At 38.5% G+C, this 16,750-nt stretch overlaps 1 protein-coding gene across 1 annotated transcript in view; it reads left to right on the top strand.

Annotated features, from left to right (window-relative positions):
- Positions 1-16,750, top strand: part of ago1 (argonaute RISC component 1) — a 37,057-nt gene that overhangs the window by 2,596 nt on the left and 17,711 nt on the right. Inside the window, exons 2-7 of the mRNA XM_088327030.1 lie at positions 9,641-9,827; positions 13,226-13,346; positions 14,511-14,692; positions 16,042-16,178; positions 16,253-16,387; positions 16,471-16,558. Coding sequence (XP_088183156.1) covers positions 9,641-9,827; positions 13,226-13,346; positions 14,511-14,692; positions 16,042-16,178; positions 16,253-16,387; positions 16,471-16,558 — 850 coding nt within the window. The remainder of the gene's footprint in view (positions 1-9,640; positions 9,828-13,225; positions 13,347-14,510; positions 14,693-16,041; positions 16,179-16,252; positions 16,388-16,470; positions 16,559-16,750) is intronic.

The raw sequence follows: 16,750 nt of genomic DNA, 5'->3' as shown, positions 1-16,750 counted from the left end.
AGAGGTGTTGATATGGGGGGTCAATTATTTGGAGAGCTTGAGAAAAAACAATTGGGGCGTAATTGGCTGCCCTCTGATTGGTTTACATCATGGAAATAACATTAAGGTCTAGTGTAGTGCGAGGGGATTGAATATGAAAAACACATTTACAAAAAAAATGAAAACATCTTGCATCACAGTTGGTACTGCAAAACACAATGACAGACAACTTGCATTACTTCCAGACATATTTTCGATTTTTTCTAACAGAGATTAATGTGTTCACAGTCTTATTTGCATATTCATTCTAAATGTTTGCAATTTGCAATATCCCTTGGTGGCGTTTCTTTTACAATGTGTGGTGCGTAGTTCGAGGTGTCCTTAAAAAGTTGAGAGTTAAATCTTTTCTCTATTAAGTATGTGTTAACAATGCCCAACTGTATTCAAAGAGCCTTTAGGCTTTATTTTCAATTGCACCTATCTTCTTTTATCTTTCTTTTATCAGGCCTGTTTGGGGCAGAACAAATCCCCCAAAAAGATGAAAAAGAAGAGTTTATTAGAGCCTTCTAAGAAATGCACGCTAATCATGTGTTACTTTGCTGCCATTTCTTGGCTTAAAGTCATGATTTCAGCCTTAAGTTTTCAAATGCCGCATTCCACCTATATAAGTTTTTGGACAGTTTTGCTTTTCTGATATCAGCAATCAGGATCACAAAAAAACAATTGTCAAATAATACAAATTCAAGGCATAAATTAAGTCCAGTGCCGTATTGCACTTTTGGAAGAAAATTTTGCTCATTTTATTATCTTTCAAATTTTTAAATAATTCATCTTGTTTTTGTAGTAAATTAATTAAATCAACTTATTCTTAAAATGAGCAACATTTTCTTAACTTGCAAAATGTACTTTGTTCATAGTAATTTCAAGCATTTTTTAAAGCATAAAATAGTTCTCAAAATGAAAAAAAAATTTGTCGGGATAGGCAACATTTTTATTTTTTTAACGCTATATCTTGATGAAAATCAACTTCAACGAAATCTAGTACCACCTTTTATTAAGAAAACATTGAGGTAATTTTAAGTTTAACCTATATTAGGATAATTGACCTAGTTTTTGTAGTAAAAATAAATAAAAAGTATACCGAATGTATGCTTAAAATAAGCAAGATTTTCTTGGAATATATTTTGTTTTTGAGGTTTGAGTTTGTTTGGCAATAAATCGTTCTTTAAATGGAAAAAAGCTCTATTTCGGAGACTGTTTTCTTATTTTAATATCTTTGAATAAAAAAGCCCAACTTGAATTATATCCAATGCCTCATTGCACCATCTTTATTGACATACAATTTAGCTAATTTTAAGTTACACCTATACTAGGATTGTTTAACTTGTTTTTGTAGTAAAAAATAATCATATCCCTAAAATATTTAAAACTTTCTTGCAAAATATTATTTTGTTCATTTGAAAATCTATTGGTAAGAAAATAGTTCTAAAAATTAGCCCGAAATATCGACAAAATACAGTTTAGCTTTCCCCCTCATTTTATCAGCAAAGCAAAAATCAATTTCTTAAAATGTTAAAAAAAAAAAAAAAAATCAAATTAGTATGAGTTACATTTTCTTTTAATGAGTTAAGACTATATTTTTAAGGCAACATTTAAAAAGCGTACATAAGAGTGGAAATCATTACCCTACTACCCAGCAATCTATTTATTTTAAGCTTCCGGTGGCTATTTCTAAAAAAAAAATGCCTATAAGGGGCTGCATAGTTTATTCAATTTAAATTATTTTTCCTGAAATAATTTCGAAATATGCTAAAATGTGGACAGGAAATAGGGAAAAAATATTTACAATGTAGTACTAAGAGCAGCCATGTCCAAAGTCCGGCCCGGGGGCCAGTTGGAGGTAGCGACGCCGATTGCTGAACACTGCAAACCTTTCACGAAGGGTACATTTATTAGAGAAGGCCCTCACACATTTTCAGCTTACTAAATCTGGCCCTCTTTCTGAAAAGTTAGGAAACCCCTGGCTTAGAGACTTGCCTAAATTATAATAATTGTGCAACAAAAGTATAGTGCATCATAACAAAAGTGCAATGAAAATAAGTGCAATAACATTTAACAGCAACAAAAATCCCCAAATAAGTCACAAGGCATATATATTGTCACAGTTTTGTGCATTAACATTTAGCAGCAACAACCACAAAATAATTAAAAAAGGCGCAAGATATTTTTTGTGCACTCGTTTAGGATTATGATGGCGCTTTGAAGAAGCCGTCTCTGAGCATGTTTGTCCTTGTTTTGAGGGACCTGTAGCGCCTACCAGAGGGTAATGAGTCAAAGAGGCTCTTATAGTGATTGTGGTCCTGGTGTGGTATCGCCTAGACTAGAGTGTGCAGAGAGCAGCCTATGATCTTCCGGGCTGTGTTGATTACTGTTAACCCTAGAGTGCCATGTCTAATCTTGTTGCCTACAAAGTTTCACAATGATTATCAATAACAATGAAGACAATTCAATTAAAATATCTAAAAAATAGCTGCAAATCCTGCTTATGAGTTTTTCAAGTACTGCAGAGCTATGCAGTCAAGTCAAGTGATGTAAATACCAATGCATTGTTACTTTTTGATGATCATTGAAGTGACTAAACTTCAAAGGGAAGCAGTCCACGCAAGTGTAGTCGTGCTGTGACACCACTGTTGTCGTTTTGCCGGCTGGGAAACTATTGTTTGTGGACGCGAGAGAGATCTGGATCAGCTTCTCACCATCTGTTTTCACTGGCAAGTGGCTGTGAGGTGTGTGCATTGTCGTGTGTGGCAATTATTATACTTAAATCTTACTTAGTGCAGTTTATTTTGTGTACACTAGATTCAGATTCAGGGTGTTTATTGTCATTGTCAAAGACCAACGAAATTTCGTTTAGAGCATCTATTCATAAATGACAGAAAAGAACAACAATCACAGAATAAATATCCATGAAACCCAATACCCACGAAAAACCCAATGCAAACATTAAAAGTGCGTACATGTTACTATAGTAGGCATACAACATTGAAGTCGGTTTTTGTTCAAAGTTAACAAAAAGGTTTAGAATTTAAAGTTGGTATTTTTTGTATATATCATTTGATGTTTCGCTAAGGTTTTTGTCCTATACGTATTCGTCTATTTCTTATATTCTTATTTATTTGAAATATAGACTTTTGTAGTTTTGCATTCAACATTTAAGCATGTTTTTCAATATCATTTGACCCAGAATTTCAAATGATTTGATATTTTGAAATCCTAAAATGTTTTCACTTTTGCTAAATATTGCAATATTGGCTACTTAAAAAAACAATTCCCATACAGCTTTTGCATTTTTTATATTTTAGTAGATACAATTTCCATGTGTGGTATTCTTTCGTATATTATTTTTGTTGTTGACATCAATGACGAAAAAAAAATAATTCTAGTCTCTTCTAATATTTTTCTTTTGTTTATTTGTCATCTAGAATTTTTGTGTTTTACATTCAAACAACTTTTTTATCCTGAAGTAAATTATTTATGAATGTCTAAATTACATATTTTTACAGTGTAACTTACATATTTTATATATAGTTGATCCTATGGTCCTAGTATATTGTTTAATTTTGTATTTTTTTACAATATTTTTTTGCATTCTAAAACCATTTTCGATAATTAGTTTATAGTTAGTTGGCAATTAGTTTATTTTTTAGATTGTATTTTTTTTGTTTTTGTTTTCTACGTGCGTGTGTGTTTGTGTGTCTTTCTAACTCTCTCTCTGTCTCTCTCCTGCTCTCAAGGTCTGAACGTATTTTCGTAAAAATGTACACAGTTGTATTTTAGGGCTCCGGGAGTGTTTTGTGTCAAGCACCCCTGATAAATACAAACAAAATTGATAATAGGGGTGGTTATGCCTGGCCTTTGCCAAGACAGGGGTCCCTGTTCTTCCTCACCGCTGGGCCAGCCTTCCCGCTCAGTCAGAACAGGTTGGGGAGGATCACAATCAACCTCGTATAGCCGCCTCCAATCCGGACTGCAGCCTTCGTCAGATCCTGCAAGACTTCCCTCTGATTTTGGTTTCTCAATCCATGCTTACACATCGTATCATAAATTCAATAAATCCTGTACTGTGACGTCCTGGTATGAGTTTTTTTCTTGGGTCCATTTGGCTACTTCCACTATTCAAATAGCACATAGCATTACAATTGGCCACTGGACTGTGTTGGTGTGCGTATAGGTGTTGCTCATTTGTGGTGAGAGCTGGTGAGGCGGGGTGTCTTTTTTTCTCATATTTTTTTTCTTAACCATTCGCTTTGGGAAGTGCTCCTTCCACAGTGGAGTGGCAAACCATACTTCTGAAGCGATTAGTGATGGAAATTCCGGCACTTCTTCTGGAAGAGGCCCTTTCGGATTGACTTACTAACAACCTCATCCAAGGAGAATGCCCAGCAACGCTGGGCCATTCTGCTTGTCACCCAATATCATTGAAATTTCTCTAAATTTTACATTTGACCCGGTATTTTATCTTCTATTTTATAATGCTTATATTTCGACATTTTTGTCAGACATCTGTCCTAATGTTAATTATTTAAAAAAAACAAACTCGTAGTTTTATTCTAGTGTTTTTTTGTGGGGAAAACATTGTTTTTTTTCTAGTTGAGACGGTATTTGTGATTTTATTTGAAATATGAATAAATACTCCTGTATTTACTTTTCCATGAATTGGTTTGAATTTGGTGCAGCACAGCGGCGCAGTGGTTAGCCCGTGTGCGGCACAGTTGTGAGGTCAAGAGATCGGACATCCTGTGGGGAGTTTGCATGTTCTCCCCGTGCTTGCGTGGGTTTCCCCCGGGCAATGCGGTTTCCTCCCACATTCCAAGAACATGCATGTCAGGTAATTTGGCAGTTCCAAATTGTCCCTGGGTGTGAATGAGCAAATTGTTTGTCCCTATGTGCCCTGTGATTGGCTGGCAACCAGGTCAGGGTGTCCCCTGCCCACTGCCCGAAGATAGCTGGGATGGGGTCCAGCTGCCCTGGGACTCTAATGAGGATAAGCGGTGTAGATAATGGATCAATGGAATGGATGGTTTGAATATTCTTTCGAAATATTATTAGCATTGAGTATTCTAATACTTATTCGTACCTTTAGCTTTATTTTGAGGGCGCGGGGCCCAAAGTATCCACTGTACAACATGCTTGCAGCCCCTGTCACTCTCACTTCCTGATGTCTCAGTCATGTGAGAGGTCCAGTTTTACCTTGAGGAAATCCCTCTCATCTATTTAAAGAAGGGTTTTTTCAGGTCGTCCTGATGTGGGAACAGACCCCCCGCTGGACCCGAGAGGCCAAGGTCTTGGCTCCTCCCTGCATCCATCAGGGGCCCCACCAACGCCGCCTCACTCACACATGCACACAGGTCTTGTGATATCCATGACAATAGTGTGTTGCTGTGGCGTCTCCATGGTGAGGCTGGGAATGGTGAGGTTTTGGGGGGCGCTCCCGTGTTTGTGAGGGCACTCCCTTCGTGTAGGCACCCGCTGCTGTTCAGACGGAGGAACAGGGCAGCTGGCTTCTTTGTTGTCGCTTTTGGGGAAGGAGGGTCTCTCTGGGGAGCAGAGGGGTTAAAACATGCCCCCCCCCCCCGCAAGTAGGAGTTAGTGCTAAACCTCGCGCCAGAGATGTATTGACACCAACACTGTTTCTGTTCGACGTTATTGCACTGACTTGAGATATTTTGCTGTACAGAATGAAAATCACCTTTTTGTGTTGCTTTAATGAAATAGGAGTGTCACTCCAGTTGGCAAAATGTACAATATAAAATAGAATTAGAAAAATATAAAGTATTCACCACTAGTATTAAGTATTCACATATGAAATAAAATTATACACAACCAGGATATTGCACTTCAAAACTGTGTTCCGCGTGTTGTACTTGTGCTTGTAGTTTAGTTTGTTGGTAAATCTGATGAAAAAGCTATCCTTCAGTCTGTTCGGTCGGGGCTTTTGGGATCAGAACCGTTTGCTCGATGATAACAGTTCGAAAAAGCGTTTCTGGAGTAGTGAGAGCTATCAATGTCCTCCATGCTGGGCAGGGGGTCGCTGGTGATCCTTTGGGCCGTATTTATAATCCTCTGTACACTCATCTGATTTATTTTTGCAATGACAAAAATGACACATTTTTAGTGCTGGTCTTCTGTGTGGTGTGAAAACCTCAGATTTGGCATCAGTTGAACAATAAATCTAAAAAAAGAAAAAGTTGCCTGCATAGCTTGAAATCAACCATTTGGACCATGTAACTAGCCCATACCAGCTATCTTCGGGCAGGGCACACCCTGAACAGGTTGCCAGCCAGTCGCAGGGCACACAGAGACAGACAACTCACTCATTCATACGTAGGGACAATTTGGACTGGCGACTCAACTTGACATGCTGTCTTTGGGACATGACGGCAGGAAACTGGAGTTCCCGGAGGAAACCCATGCAGGCACGGGAAGAACATGAAAACTCCACACGAGGAGGTTGCGGTAGCAGGACTTGAACCCTGTATTTTGGGGCTGAGCGCTAACCACCCATTCACCGTGCCGCCCACCATGTAACTATTCTAGGCTTGAATCGAAAATCGCCTATGATGTCTTGAAACCTTTTTGTGGACGTACTCATTACAGCTAAAATTCATGTTGTCTAGGTAAAGAGGAGTCTTGGCATCAATATCAAGTAGATGCATCACTGTTATTGGCGGATAGTTATTCGACCGATAAAAGCTAAGTATTTTGTCACAGTAATCGGCCAGAATAGAAAAAAAAGACCCTAAAACTTGTTACTTGGAGTCGAACTATAATATTCAACACTACAAAACAATTGGCTGTTTTCGAGTGACCTCATGCGCATACCGGAATTAGTTGGCCGTACTTGTTGGGTCTTACAGACTCTGTTATCAGAGGTCTATACAAATTTTTTGGGATGTTCAAATGATAGAGGAACGTATAAAGCATTGTTTTTGTGACTTTACCATTTATTTCTAAATATATATTAATATTGATCCAATATGGTGGTGCGGACTGATCTTGGCGCTCACATTTTGTAGACAAAAAAAAGCACTGAAAGTTTGTCTTTGGACTATCCACACATATATCTGCATCACACCACTACACTCAACAGGAGCTTGTGGACATTGGTTGTCGAGTCCACTGGGTACTCCATGGATTGTTATTTGTCCGGTAAGCAACAGAGGCATTGCAGGACAGGAAGAAAAAGCTACCTCTGCAGTTATGTAACAACTGTCACCACAACAAGCAGAGTTGACTTTGTGGAAAACCGACTGTTGTATAATAATCATCAGAGACCAGGCCTTTGTCGATGATGGTGTGCCATTGCATTATTTTAACATTATCCCTCCCTACACCACACACTTTTTCTAGCATGTATGGGTCTTGTTTGTACATTAGTGATGATTTGTTGTCCTAACTTAGCCCATATTGTTTAACAACAGCTAAACTAGAGCTCTGTTGGTTTAAGATCAGGAGGTAATGGTGTAATTGTAATCCTGTGCAGTCCTTTGAGACATTTTTGTGATTAAAGGCTATATAAATAAATGTCGACTTGACGTGACTTTGAACGCCATATTTCCAATATCAATCAAAATAGTATTGAGGTAAAAATATGCGCAATATGGCCGCCACTTTGGGTTGCTGGATGTTTTAACCTGATTAGAAATGTTCAACAAATGTTTTTTTTAAAGAATTAATTCAGTGACAATATCCCTCAATTTCAACACCTAATGCCGAGCGCCAAGCAAGGAGGCAATGGGTACCAATGTTATAAGCCTTATGTATGACTCTGCCAAGAACCGAACCTGTGACCACCTAGTCTTGAAGAAAGAGCTTGACCCTAAATCCACCAAACTGGTGTCACTACTAAATTAATTGTTAGAAAGATTCTAAGCATTTATTACCCGTGTCAGAATATATTTAGCTTTTTTTGTAGAAGTAGAAGCAGCACAATTTGGTTGTTTCTCCTCTCTACCTTTACCTAATGTGCTTGAGGCACTGGAGAGCTCACCAATTAGCTAGTTGTGTGCGAATGCGCTGTTGTAGTTATATGGGCTTCTTAACTTTAGTGAGTTCAGTGAGTTTTGTTTATCGAATTGTTTTTTTTTTTGTCTTCAACATAGCGTGGGTTTGTGCTTGAACGCCAATTTAATCAAAATTTAAAATGTCTTTGATACGATTGAGAGCTACCTAATTAAGTCTGTAAATGAGTGTCTTAATGGCAGCCCAACACGTTTCATGTTTGACCTAGACATACACAAGGTTTAGAGTACATATTTTTATCTTTTGCGCAAGTCATTGCTCCCAGAAATTCACGTTACGTGAGCCGCAATGAGAGACCTCCATGGAAGTAATTGGGCAAACGTTCTGTTAGCTTGACGTTGTGTCGCCTTTATGCTTTAACATTTATATATTTGTTTTTATTTGTTATAGCTAAAGGTGGCCCAACTTGCTAATAGGTGCGGGGGGCCATTACTTTTTCACACAGGACCAGATAGGTTTTAGGTTTTGATTCATTTTGTGCTTTAATAAATGGAATCAACATTTTAAAATTGTGTTTTGTATTTCCTTAGATTGTCTCTGTGTGATATTTAAATTGGTTTGATGATCTGGACCTTTGTGAGTAATAAATGTGCATAAAACACATCAAGATGGGGAGAAATACTTTTTCACGGCACTGTATGCACCTTCAGCAATATCTGGCAGTATTATGGTGCTCATAAAAATGTTGTTATATGAAAGCTCTTGTCATAGTTATTACTGATAAACAAAGAGGTGGATTGAGTAATAAAGTCAAGCTTGGTCTCCAAGACCTACCTTGTCCCAAGCACTTTCATGTAAATAGTATTGCCTATTTATCCTGACATTCTATTATCCTATTTTTCTCTTAAGTCTTAGTTACGTGTTAATCCTGAACAAATCCTGTTGCAAATAATGTTCACAACATTGTTATAAATCATTATAAAGACAATTCAATTCAACACTACCGTTACTATGATTTATTATTTTTTTTACTAAATATGGCAAGCAGTTTAAAAAAAGTTAGTGGTAGGCGTATTGGTTTCCAGAGACTGGATTTTATTAGTATTGATAAGAAAATCGATGATGTTGCATCCCTTATATCAAGTCATCAAATGTCAACAATGCCACCACCAACAATGACATGGCGGCAGTGGCTCAGGAGGTAGCGTGCTCGTCTTGGGATCAAGAGATCGCAGAATCGATTCCCGGTTCCTCCGTGTTACATGTCGAAGTGTCCTTGGGTAAGACACTGAACCCCTAATACCCCCAATAAGCAGGTTAGCGCCTTACATGGCTGCACGGCCGCTATTGGGAAATGTGAAGCACACTGTAAAGCGCTTTGGGAAGACTTGACCCGAAAAGTGCTATGTAAATGCAGATCATTTCATTTCATAAAACAATTATAAATTTAGTGCTGCCCATTTATATTTATATTTATATAGTAGGGCTGGGTTAAGCAGTATTGCCGTAAAATACCATACAGCTTTTCTTTCAGTCCCGCCCCATTACAATTTTAATCAAAGTCATAAACCAGGATCTATCAATTAAAACAAAAATCAGCCGAAAGAACTATAACCTTCCTTCTTCTCTTTGCCATCAGTGCCCATGGGGGTTTTCCCCCCACCCCTGCAGCAGGTGTTCCATGCCCCGCGACGGCCAGGAATGGGCACGGTGGGCAAGCCCATCAAGCTGCTGGCCAACTACTTTGAGGTGGAGATCCCCAAAATGGACGTCTACCACTACGAGGTGGACATCAAGCCGGATAAGTGCCCACGGCGAGTCAACAGGTAAGCCACTAAAGACTTGCTTCTATGACATCGGAAGGCAATTTTTTCGTCATGCATTTGATGCCATGTTTAGAAAAGATATATTCTTGCCCCACTGGAGAAATTTTGCTTATTTATTGTATATTATTTCTTAATTTAAGGGATATTTTTCTTAAGGAAAATCACAAAAATCTTCCATAAACCCAGGGATTGGCCAATTAATTGATACATTTTAAAAATGAACGAACAATCTGAATTATTTAAAGCTCGTGTTTTTTTTTTCAAATAAAAGTTACTTACTAGTTAATTGTGGACTAAATATCATAAGTTAGTATGACTATATACCCTGCAAAAATAAATTATTCACTCCATCGGGAGATAAATTTGCTGATTTTAGGTAAATTTTCTCATTCTTGCGATATTTTACCTTGTTTTTTCAATAAAATATGGAACTGTTCTTTAGCAGGTGGTAGATAGCGCTGATCATTTTTATTTTTTTTTTTATCCTTTCCAATTATTATTGTTATTTTTTATACATTTAATTTTGTGTTTTTTATACATTTTATTTTGTAATTTTCTGTACATTTTTTTAATTCATAATGATTATTTTTATCATCATCATCATTATTTTAATTCAAGGCAGCTGAGGTAAAAGTCTTGGTGTGGAGCAAATATAATATTTTCTTATTATTTCAAATTGTTATTGTATTTTTTATTTTACATATACTTATTCCCAAATGTATTTTTTTTTTTAATTATTTTGTTTTCATTTTTTATTTGTATCTTTATTTTAGTCGAGACATTTAAGAATATAGTCCGGGTTCAGGCCGGATACAATCCTTTCTAAAAATAGGTTATTAATATGTATTTACATTTTTGGTCTCATTTTTCTAATTCATATAATTGTAACTACCGTAAATTCCGGACTATAGAGCGCACCTGATTATAAGCCGCACCCACCATTTTTTAGGCGATCTGCTACTTTTGTTCTTACACAAGCCGCGTGCGCCCGCATTAAAACTTGTGACACAATCTCAAGTTTAACCCAGACCAGGCTGTAATTAAGACTTGTGACACAATCTCAAGTTTAACCCAGACCAGGCTGTAAGCTCCACGATTGTAACTGCATTTTTTTGGTTTGAACTAATTTATTGACACTAATAACAGCAAACAAACAGTGTGAGGTTTGAACAACCCTTCTCGACAATAGATAGTACACAATTCTAGAATCGCAGTTGGCATCATAAATAGAAAATGATACCCGTAATTAACGTATGATGCAGACTTGTAAAGTCCGGGTCCCGTTGAAAGTAATCAAAGGAAACAAAATGTATATTTCCAAAGTTAAGGGTGGGAAAAATATATAAACACTATTGTCCGCTGCGACAACAGACAGATCTACCGGTAACTCAGCTTTACCCCAATTCCCATCAGCCCGCGTGTGCTCCGCCCCTTCTTTTTGATTCGGCCGTAGAACACATAACAGAATAAATCTCTAAAATAAATACATTACAAAAATATACAGTTGCAAATACATATTATACATGGTTACACATATTTACGAAGAAAGACGCTACACCTAGAGAGTTTTCAAAGCTTTAATAATAATAATAATATAACTTTCATCCCAAACCGTGCCTTTGAAAGGTACCACCACACTAGTAGGATCACGCTCGCAATGTATCAAACGTGCCTGTTAAAAAAAAGCATCCCGTAATTGTGAAATTCATGGAAGATCGTCCTCAACTTCCTCCTCATAACTATCGCCATCAAGGGCGTCTTCCTCACTATCGGATGTACCTTTCCTTTACAGACAATGTATGCATAAACTTAGAGGTTGCAGTCTTTCTTGGTGCCCATATTCTACTGGTCTTAATCTTACCTTTTATACTCAAGCGCCGCTGGTGGCCGTTAGAAAAATTCCATAAATTGGCCGCTTATCTGAATAAGCCGCAGGGCTGAACATTTGGGATAAAGGTAGCGGCTTATAGTCCGGAATTTACGGTATTATATGTATTTTCTTTTTGTTTTAGTTAAGACTGAGAAAAGTCAAGTTTTGGGTTCTCAACACATTTATGTGGACCAGATATACATCTGTCCATTGTCTGCACCGCTTATCCTCAGTAGGGCTGCCGGGGTGCTGGAGCCCTCCCCAGCTATTTTCGGGCAGTGGGCAGGGGACACCCCAAACTGGTGCCAGACAGTCGCAGAGCACAGAGACAGACAACTCACTCGCTCATTCACACCTTGGGACTATTTGGACCGGCCAATTCACCTGATATGCATGTATTTGGAAGGTGGGAGGAAATCGGAGTGTTCGTAGGAAACTCACTCAAGCACGGGGAGAACATGCAAACTATGAACAGGAAGGCTGGTATCTGAATTTGAACCCATGACCTCAGAACTGTGCCGCGGACGTGCTAACCACTCAGCTGCCATGCCACCCCCAAACAATACATACTCTTTTAAAAAAATTGTATTATAATTATTATTACTTTAGTCGTATTTTTTTAAAACTCATTTATTTTTGATTATCATATATAATTTCATTTTTCGGGCTTTACAGCAGCTGAGTGGTTAGCGTACAGATCCTGGGTTCAATTCCAGCTACTTGCGTCTCTGTGCAGAGTTTGCGTGTGCTCTTTCCATGGCAGGTTAATTGGCAGGTCCAAATTGTCCCTAGGTGTGAATGAGTGATAAGTGGTCTGACTCGGTGTGCCCTGTGACTGTCTGGCGACCAGTTCAGGGTGTCCCCTGCCCACTGCCCCAAGATAGCTGGGATTGGCTCCAGCACCCCCAACCCCCGCAACTCTCGTTAGAATGAAAGGTGCAGATGATGGATGGATGGATTTTAAATTTTGATTGTCAAGACAGTTAAGGCAAAAGTCAGGTTTTGGGTTCTCAAAATATTAGATTGGACCGGATACAGTATTTACATTCCTTAACATGCTAAATGATAAAGACTAGATTTGGATGTCCACAAAAGGTAGATATTTTTTCAAATTTTTTTTCACTCATTATTTCAGCAGAGAACAGAAGCTTATTTTTCTTTGTATCAATGCTAAACGTTAAGCTTGCAAAATAAAAAAACAACCCACCTCCCTAAACTTGAGGTCTTCCTTTTAAAAGTTCAGCAAAGCTTTGAGCTTCGTTTGCTCTTGACTGGAGAGTTTCAAAAAGGCTATCCAAAAGCTATCCAAAGATCATGCCCTTTGACCTACACCCTTCCCCCTTTTTGGTATTGAAAAATTTGGCTTGCAAACACGCCCCTTCCTGCTTCTTCTCCGGTCCAACCCCCCTGCCTCTTAGACCATGACAGCTGCATCACGTACAATCGATTATTCCACCAATAGGGATGGCTTTAACTGATGGAGCATCATTGCTGCTATGTGGTAATGTTTTTTTTCTCCTGGTCATAGGGAGGTGGTCGAATACATGGTGCAGCACTTCAAGCCGCAGCTCTTTGGTGACCGCAAGCCCGTGTATGACGGCAAGAAGAACATCTACACAGTGTTGGCGCTGCCAATTGGCAGTGAGAAGGTATCATAGTTGAATTTGTTGCCATAAAACATCACAATAAATAAAAAGTCAAGATCACCTTGGTTGGTATATTCAATAAACTGGATGAGGGGGTCATCAACCCTTTTAAGCCGAGATCTAGTAATTTCATATGCATTTCTAAAATAATTTATCATGTTATAACTATGTTATTATGATATTACCAGTTTGTAATTAATAGTAGTGGTAAAAGAGACTCTGTCATACACCAAAGCATCTGCGTTATATAAGAGCACTTATTGACATACATAATATACAGGCTAATTTAAATAGAATTTTGGAACAACTGACCCTGTTTTTAGACACTGATCCTGTAAATGATTTCTCAAACCAATTGGAAATCAAATTTCGCCAAAACATTTTTGGTGAGCTATTTTCAGAATTGTTCCCCAAGCTACTCAGAGTTTTTTAAGGGGCTACCTGATGCTCGCGGGCCGCACACTGCAGACCATTTAACTAGACTAAACTCCCAAAGTATAGACTTTGCACGTAGATGCCAAACGAAGGCAGAAAATCAAAAGTAAGGATCACTTAAAAAAGGGACATACGGGGTTAGGTACATAGTACATTTTTTCGGTCATGACCCATAGTTTGTGATCTTATGTGAGGGTAGGAACTAGGGATCGACCAATATGAGTTTTTCAGGGCCGATACTAATTATTAGTATTAAGAGGATGCTGATAACCAATATTTGGAGCCAATATTTATTTGCTGTCAAATTTTGAACACACAAACTTTGGAATAATTTCCAAGATTATGAACAGAATGGGTGTCAAAAGGCAGCTTTGGCAGAGTCCAACTCTAACTGGCAATGAACCTGACTAACCTCCGGCAATGCTAACAAAAATATGGCACCGGTCATATGGGCGACCAAACAGCCCAGATAAAACTGTCCGTTACCCCATATTTCAGAAGCACCCTCCACAGGGCTCCACAAAGAGCATGGCCGAATGCCTTCTAGAAGTCCACAAAACACATGTAGACTGGATGGGCAAACTCCCATGCACCCTCAGGGACCTTGCAGAAGGTGTAGAGCTTGGTCTGCTGTATGATACATTTTATTTTTGTTTCATTTAAAAATGGAACTCTTGAAAGGGTATCACATCTTTAAAACTGACATACATTGTTGGACATGTTTGCCTCCAGGTGGATTTTGAAGTCACCATCCCAGGTGAGGGCAAGGACCGAATCTTTAAGGTGTCCATCCGTTGGCTGGCCAAGGTGTCGTGGCGCCTCTTGCAGGAGACACTAGTCAGTGGACGGCTGCAGGTGCCCCTCGATTCCGTGCAAGCTCTTGATGTGGCCATGCGCCACTTGGCCTCTATGAGGTATGTCATTGACCTTGTATTGTGGTAATCCCTGAAGTTAATATTGTACTCTTTGTAAAATGTGAATTGTTTACAGCCTTCAAGTTGGGACACGAGTTTATGTTTTGCATTTAATTTATGACAAGCAAGTAGTTGTCATCCTTTTAATCCATTAAGCTTGAACGTTTCTGGTGTTGTAGGTTTTAGATGAGGGGAAGGTGTCATAATAGTCTAATAATAGTTTGCAATGGTCTTTGATCTGTGCAGCCCTTTGAGACTCTTTGTGATTAAGGGCTGTACAAATAAACATGACTTGACTTGACTTGTTGATTGTCTTTAAGGCTTAAGAGTGGCTTTGGCCCCGCCAACGAAAACTGGGGCGTTTCTTTGAAATTAATCTATACTATGTTTCAATCATTTTTGATTTCTTTTTTTGATCCCCTGCAGTAAATAGTAACACAATTCCATACAAGTTTTGTAATTTACATTTTTGCTTTTACAAAAAGGTTATAACAGTATTCCAAACCCACTGTATATTAAAAAACAACAAATAGAGTGTGAATAATATAGACCTTAAACATATTTGTTAGAAATGTTGTTTATATCATTGAAAATGTATTTTCTTATGTGAAGTCAAAATAAAAGAGAATAGTCTTTATTGTAATTGATGGTATTTACAACAAAATTAGACAATAGCACTACAGGATATTCTAGATAAACATATAATAAAGACAGATAAGTGCAATAGCGCTCAGAAGCAAATAAATCTGAATACCCGCTCTGTACAATACCTATTTTTAAGCAAACCTTGCAAGATATACATCTTTCAGTCTAGCGCGTTTGTGTAGGGTGGTGATGGCCCCAGGGAATAAACTGTTCCTGAACCTCTTAATCCTTGTTTTAAGGGCCCTGTAACACCTATCTAGAGCAAAACGTCAAACAAGTGATGGCCAGGGTCAGAAAGAATTACTTAATAATTTTGTTGGTTCTGTTGCAGTATTGTAAGCCGACAATGTTCGACTGGGCAGAAAGATGCCAATTATTTTCTGGGCAGTATTAATTACTAACTATGGTTGTAATAAATGTAACTTTTTTGTTGTCTCAAACTTATGTCTTGCCCCAAAAAGTAATCAATGCTGTGTTCTGTTCTTACAAAGCTACTGGCGTCTCTTTTTCTTTTATCATTTTCATGTCTTGCGCTAGTCTCTGTTAGAATCCCCTACCCCTCCCCCCAAAAATGATCGTGATCTACCATGTAGCAACATAATAAGTTAGGACTTCATGCTCGGACCAAATGAATTATTATTCTTCTTTTACTGACGCACTAACATGCTTTATTGATTCTTTTTGTCGCCAACTGCTTCATTCAGGTACACTCCAGTAGGCCGCTCATTCTTCTCCCCACCTGAGGGTTATTACCACCCTTTGGGCGGTGGCCGGGAGGTGTGGTTTGGTTTTCACCAGTCAGTGCGGCCTGCCATGTGGAAGATGATGCTCAACATTGATGGTAATTGACAAAATTTTGACCGATAAAGAGAATAAAAAAAAAATCACTGTCTCGCTTTCTCTGGCTCCTTCCAGTATCCGCCACTGCCTTTTACAAAGCCCAGCCTGTCATCGAGTTTATGTGCGAAGTTTTGGACATCCGCAACATTGACGAACAGCCCAAAACACTCACCGACTCGCAACGGGTTCGCTTCACCAAGGAGATCAAAGGTAGATTTTCTCCCCTAAATGAGGCAAAAGAAATCGTAAATATCCAGTACTGTCAGGTTTTGTCTGTACCTCATTTCAACCAGGCCTTAAGGTGGAAGTGACCCACTGTGGGCAAATGAAGAGGAAGTACCGCGTATGCAATGTCACTCGACGTCCTGCCAGCCATCAGACGTAAGTGCCCTTTTGATAATGATGACTATGATGAAGATGATTCATGCCGTACCTCACTGCAACTATGTATCCATTAGAGTCATGTTCATAACACTGACCAAATGAGGTCATCTTTTGTAGTCATCCACCTGCTCCATTTAGACAGATCCACTTGAAGAGCTGCATTAATTTTTGCTAATAATTATGGAGAAC

This window comes from Urocampus carinirostris, chromosome 2 (assembly GCF_059441175.1).
Source record: "Urocampus carinirostris isolate Australia breed hairy pipefish chromosome 2, RoL_Ucar_1.0, whole genome shotgun sequence".
NCBI lineage: Eukaryota > Metazoa > Chordata > Actinopteri > Syngnathiformes > Syngnathidae > Urocampus > Urocampus carinirostris.
The sequence above is the reverse complement of the archived record's forward strand: the minus strand, read 5'-3'. Positions and strand labels throughout refer to the sequence as shown.